Source organism: Carya illinoinensis, chromosome 13 (genome assembly GCF_018687715.1).
Source record: "Carya illinoinensis cultivar Pawnee chromosome 13, C.illinoinensisPawnee_v1, whole genome shotgun sequence".
NCBI lineage: Eukaryota > Viridiplantae > Streptophyta > Magnoliopsida > Fagales > Juglandaceae > Carya > Carya illinoinensis.
This window is the reverse complement of record NC_056764.1, coordinates 23,069,908-23,076,184: the sequence shown is the minus strand read 5'-3', so window position 1 is coordinate 23,076,184 and position 6,277 is coordinate 23,069,908. Positions and strand designations below refer to the sequence as shown.

Sequence of the window (6,277 nt, the reverse complement as noted above, 5' to 3'; positions counted from 1 at the left end):
AAATTTATAAAATTGATTCGACTTTCGTTAATCAAATTATGGTGTAAAGTTCTTTATTCTAAATTTCTAATCTTATATTCACCTTTCATTAATTTAAAAAGCAAAGTGAATCAGCAGCTATGATTCCTTATTTAAGGGGGTTATTGCATGCATCCGCAACGACTTATATTCAGATTCTTCTCTGAGTCCACCAAGAAAACAAAGGCAGCTGAATTCAAGAAAGCGAACAAACAGAACGAAAACAGAGGAAGAAGATCAAGAAATCGCCGGACAAGATGAGAAGGTCGAAAGAAAAGCAGCAGAGTTTCAATGCAGAGAAGCTGGAGATCAACACTGTACCACCAAAATGGTTGGCCCTTCTTGTTCATCTTCTGGTTGTCCTGATGGGCGTCATCGCTGTGGCAAATGGGAAACTACTCTCAGATTCAGATTCAGATACACCGTTGGCTGGAAATGCTTCTAATGCGACGGCCTTGTACGTGTTGGGTGACTCTTCTGTGGATTGTGGGGACAACACTCTGTTCTACCCACTTCTCCACCATAATCTTTCTTTGTATCCGTGCAATGGCTCCCACACAAGCCTTCTTCCCCATCTTCTTGGTACTACTTTCTCCTCTCGTGTTGAAAACTCTCTTTTCAAGTCCAGCTTTCATGTTGATCAACTTGGGATTTCGGGTGCGTTTTGAATGGATTGGAATTTTTCTTGATTCGTTGTTCTCATGAAGTATCAAAATATGCCAACCCATATCGTCAAATCCAACTTTCATGCCTAGAGTATGCTTTCAATATTTTCTTCAAGATGAGTTTTATTCATCTTCTTTTTTTCTTTTATTCAATCTACTGAATTTTTTTATGGTAAACGTCTTACAATTCATTGTCAAGAATCACGAGAAAAGACTTTCCAATTGGTAGGAAATGACCACACTAGCAGTACCAGATATGTTTTTTCTCTCTCTTTTCTTTTTTCTTTTTCTTTTCTTTTGTGTCGAAGGGCTAGTAAGGTTCCAAGTTTTTGCAAATATAGGCACTGGGGAATTTTTGCCATAATCTTCTGCTTGTTTTATACTTGTGTTACGTGAGTGGAACTTCAACATGAATCGAGGTTGCAAAGTTGAGTGATAAAGGTATATAATCAATCATATATATTGAGTGTTGATGCAGCTGAGAAGATGGGTTTGCCAAAGATCCTACCATTCTACAGTCAAAATGGATCGATTGACGAGCTCATAGTTGGTCTGAACTTTGGTTCAGCAGAAGCAACAATCGTGAGCAGCCAGAGCCACCAGTCTCTCAACCAACAATTACGCCAAGTCTTTGAGACCTTACAGCTATTGCAGCTGCAACTTGGGGAGAACAGAGCTGAAAATCTTATCAGATCATCTGTAGTCTACCTCTCCTTTGGCAAAGATGACTACATTGATATCTTCCTCCGCAATTCCTCAGGTTTAATGCTCAAGTTTAGCAGCAAAGAATTTGCTCACATTTTGGTCCACCAGATTATGCATGTTGTAAGGAATCTTTACAACGCAAATTTCAGGAAGATAATATGTACGGGAATATTGCCATTAGGATGCACACCACGGAGAATCTGGGAGCGGTATAATACCACTGTAGTTGAAGATCAAGATCATGATGGAGGGGGATGTGTTAAAGATATCAATGAGATGGTTTTGGAGTACAATACAATGCTGGATGAGCACCTTCTAGAGCTTAATTCCATGTTGCCTGATATAGAGATAGTCTTCTGCGATGTATATCGAGGAATCATGAAGATCTTAACCGATCCAGGACACTACGGTATGAACCTTTTGTCCCACAATTCAAAAGAAAACTCAATCCATTCATGTTTATATTATATCAAACAATAAAGGCATGCTTTCCATTACAGGATTTGAGGAACTGAGGAGCGCATGCTGTGGGGCTGGCTTGTATGGTGCTATGATTGGATGCCTCTCTCCAGAAATGGCCTGCAACCAAGCTTCGTCTTATGTCTGGTGGGACTTATACAACCCTACACAAGCAGTCAACTCCTTGCTCGCTGATTCTGCCTGGTCAGGCCGACCATTCTCTGACATCTGCCGTCCTATTACTATCGAGGAATTACTGACCACTTGATTGGTGCGTCCCACACGACGGCCATGCAGCAACCTGTACTCACTTTTTCTTGTAATTACCTCTTCTTTGGTGGTTTAGCTGGCATTGTTGTTGGACTTAGGTTCTAATGCTGAACTTCTTTTTTGAATGCTATTCGATCTATGTAAATACTGAATACCAAGGTACTGTTCCAGATCAAAAAGGGCAATTTCCCAAGGCCAGTCTCCTATGCTAGCTATCTCATAATCTATCTGTATAAGACACAATTATTTGATTCAGGTCTTTTCTAGTTTACTCGGTACAAGGTTGAAAATGGGTCTCATCATTATTCTAATAGTTGTCATTTATAAATGATGCAGTGGCTAACAATTGCAAGGCCGTGTTTGGTTATGAAAAATATTGAGAATATTTAACAAGTCTTTTGAGATGAGTAATGTTAGGTACAAGTCATTCGTAAAAAAATGGATTCACTAATAAAAAATAGTTTTTTTAAACTTTTTTTTAAGATAGGGTCCACTTTTATAAGGGCTTCTATGGGATTTGTACAAATCATTTTTCTCATAGCGAGGATCTTCAGTAAAGGTCCCGAGAGCAACCTTGAGGTGGCTCATTGCAGAGGAGACGCGCACAGACGCTGTTCTCGCCGAGGTTGGTGGATCTAGAGGGGTGAGTGGCTGGCTACCCTGTTTTGTTGACGCAAGGCTGGCGGCAATGGGCTAAGGTGCGGCCGGGCGGCTCGTCGGCAAGGTGTTGGTAAGAGCAATGGGCTCTGTTGCTCTGTTTCGTAACAGAGTGTTGGTACGAGCAACGGAGTTCTGATGGTTGTCGGCAAGAGGCACGTTGGCCTTCTCTCTCTCTGGTTTTGGCCGTCGGATTGATGAGCATAAATCTGGGCCTCGTCTTCCCGTGTTTTGTGGTGATGATCGATGCAGCAATTTGTGCTGCACAGTATCAGAGAATGAAGGAAGGGGCGGCGGCAGAGTTATGAGATGAAACCCTAACGGGTTGGGCCCCATGTACTTACGAGCTGAGCTTTTGTTTTACGAGCTTTTGTTTTACAGCCCATCTAGACTGATGAAACCCTAAATGGGCTGGGCCCATTTGTTTACAGTTTTTTTAGTTTGTTTTAGTTTTAAATATAAAATAAATAGGCTAGTGTCCCACTCCTCTTTTAGAGGAATGTGGGTGTTTATCCTACTCCTCTTTTGGAGGAAGGTAGGTGTTAGTACTCTTCCTCTTTGGGAGGAAAGAGTGTGGATGTACTCCTCCTCCTTGTGAGGATGGAGCGTGGGTGTACCTCTCTTCTTCGGAAGAAAGGTTGTTTTAGCTCTGGTTTGACAGGGCGCTTTCTTTTCTGACTGCTGTCAAGAGAGAAGGTATAGAAGTTTAGACAATGTCCGTCACAAAGGAATTTGTTGGCGGGGAAGCTCCTGAGCAGTTGCGTTAGTTGACTTATAGTCTGGTTTTCCTGTATTGATAAGTCACAGTTGTAACTTCGTTTATGAATGAATGCTATGAAGCATATTTCCATCAAAAAAAAAAAAGATTGAGTTTTGAGAAATAAAGAAAAATTAGAATAATTTTTTTTTAAAAAAAATATTGTATTGGAGTTTGTGAGAGTGGATTATACACGAGTAGACTTGAAAAAGTTGTTTGAATAAAATATTTTAAGAATATATTTATTTTGAAGTTTATAAAAGTTAAACATATTTATGTTTAAGTAATGATTAGCTAAAAAGTTTGAAATATAATTTTATTTATATTGAAAGTGTTTGATTTGATTTGAAAAAAAAAAAAATTGAAAATTTTTGTCAAACTAAACTTGGCAAAGGATACCGTCCAGTTTACTTGAAACAAAGATGAATCAATTATGGAAACATCTAGGTGTTTTTGTGTAACTTCCCAAAGAATTTCTTTTGTTTAGACATTGGATATACCATGAAAACTTGGAAAACAAATTCATAGATTAGAAACTAGCTAGGTTTTCGGTTTGGAAGCATAGTCGAATTATGATCCGCTAAGGGAACATAATTCCATTTGGATTTTTTGAGGCAAATAGGCCAATCGAAGAGCATCACATGGCGTCTAGTGTTCCACATCATCAACCAGCTATCACCATGCCATGTAGGATGCCCAAGTCAATCAGGAAACACTGGGAACCTCATTGACACATGGCATCATCACCACTCTCCATTTGGACCTCATTTACACATGTCACACTTAGTACACATGTATAAGAAGGATGAGTGGCAAGGCAAGACCATGCATTTCTTACAAAGGTCTTAAACTTTATGAAGCTCATACCCTGCCATTTCCAGCCATGTACCCCCTGCCTAGCCCTCACCACTGGTTTGAAATTCAAACGCTAAAATCGAGGCCCCCCATTCCATCAGTTTAGTCCCTCCCTTCAAACTTGAGTTGGTCTCGTTGTAAGCAATCTAGACACACCTTCTTATACCACCTGCCCATACCCTACCCAAGTAGTCAGCTTTTGCAGCCACCAAAACCAAGTGAGTAAGAGAGTGGGTGGAAGAGAGCCAAACTTTTACAAGTATTAGACTTTGTCAGTTCTCTTTTCTTATCTTTTATCCTTCTATTTTTGATACACCAAGTTAAGAACATGTTAACATGGAAGTCAGAATATTTTTCTTAAGTTAAATGGTTGATCTTTGGTGAAGTTAGAGCGTACCCATTTCGGCTTGCATGATTTTGTGTTGTTTTGGAATTTTGACTTGAAATGCCATGTAGTTTTAGGAGTTTGTTGAACCCAAGATTTCAAGTTTTGTGTAATTATATATCTACACTGTATTGTTCTTATTTCACTCATTGAGGAGTGTTTTCTGATAACCTACCCACTATCAGCTCTTGTATCAGTAAAAGGGTGTGTATAACCTTTGTGAGTGTAGAAAGTGTTCTACACAGGGAATAGTTGAATCACCACGTGTAAGGTGATTGCAAGTGTAGAGGGTGTTCTACACGGATCCTTTGTAGCGGTATTGTTCAAAGGTATAATAGGTTTATCTCCACCTGAAGGAGGTTGATTAGTGAATTTGGGAATCCTCAAGGGGTAGCTTGAGGCGAGGACGTAGGCAGTGTGGCCAAACCTCGTTAACATACTGAGTTTACTTCTCTCTTACCCTTACTCTTTATATTTATTGCTATTTCGTATTTTGTTTATATTTTATATTGTATATTTGATTCATAATTATTATTTTTCAATATAACTCAATTCACCCCCCCTCTTGTGTTAGTCATCTGGGCAACAGAGTTGTTTGAGGATTTCGACTTTTGATAGAGTTGGTGACATGTATGATGCAACAAATATGGTTTGAGTTTGTAACACAAGTGTCTTCACTCAAAGTTGCATTAACCAATTAGGGTTAGTAAATTACTAGTGAGTTTTCCTTGAAGAGTTGGTTCTTTTGAGCTCTAAAGTTTTGGTTTGGTGAGTAGATCCACTAAACCCTTTCTAATGGGAGTTAGATCTATGTGTTAAGTTTTGTTTTGAACCATGAAACTTGAATTTTATTTGAGTTGTGATGAATAATTATGATGCATGATTTTGGTGCAAGATTTGAGGTTCTTGCCTATTTGTTTGATTTAATCTTGAAGTTTGGTTATGAAATGGTTAAAATGGTGCTAAAACCTATTTAATGCTTGTCTATGATGGTCATGGGTGAGTTATTTCAAGAAAATTAGCATGCCAAATACAGATTTAGTCAAATTATTCAAGAACAAAGGACATGCATGGCTTTAGTGTTTGTGGCATGATTTGTATTGTATCTCTTATGATGAACAAGTTGCTTAGGATTGTGTAATACCATCTAGAAATGAGTACTTAGCATGCTAGAAGTTTGGATGTGTGATTCATTGATATTCTTAGTGTTCATTTGCAAAAGAAAAGATAAGACCACCATGCTAAGTTTCAGGTTGTGTTGTGTTGGTTAATTCATATGATGAAAATATGGTTGTGAAGGATATGAATATAGTGATTTAACATGTTACGAAGCTTAGTTTTAGAATGTTATTAAGTGCTAAATCCGAGTAAGTCTCCATTGGTATGCAATTAGGCCTAAAATCACACTTAGTGTAACTTAGGGTTTTAGGTGTTTCGGCCATATTGGGTTTTTTATAATAGATGAATGATTAATTAATTTCTAATTTCAAAAATGGATTTAGAATT

General features: G+C 38.4%; 1 protein-coding gene across 1 annotated transcript; it reads left to right on the top strand.

Annotated features, from left to right (window-relative positions):
* The first annotated feature begins 203 nt into the window (after positions 1 to 203).
* On the top strand, positions 204 to 2,277 carry LOC122290754 (GDSL esterase/lipase At1g71250-like). The gene is made up of 3 exons (XM_043098377.1): positions 204 to 600; positions 1,162 to 1,797; positions 1,889 to 2,277. The coding sequence occupies exons 1-3, from the start codon at positions 276 to 278 to the stop codon at positions 2,113 to 2,115; spliced, it is 1,188 nt and encodes a 395-aa protein (XP_042954311.1). The 5' UTR covers positions 204 to 275; the 3' UTR covers positions 2,116 to 2,277.
* Positions 2,278 to 6,277: the final 4,000 nt, after the last annotated feature.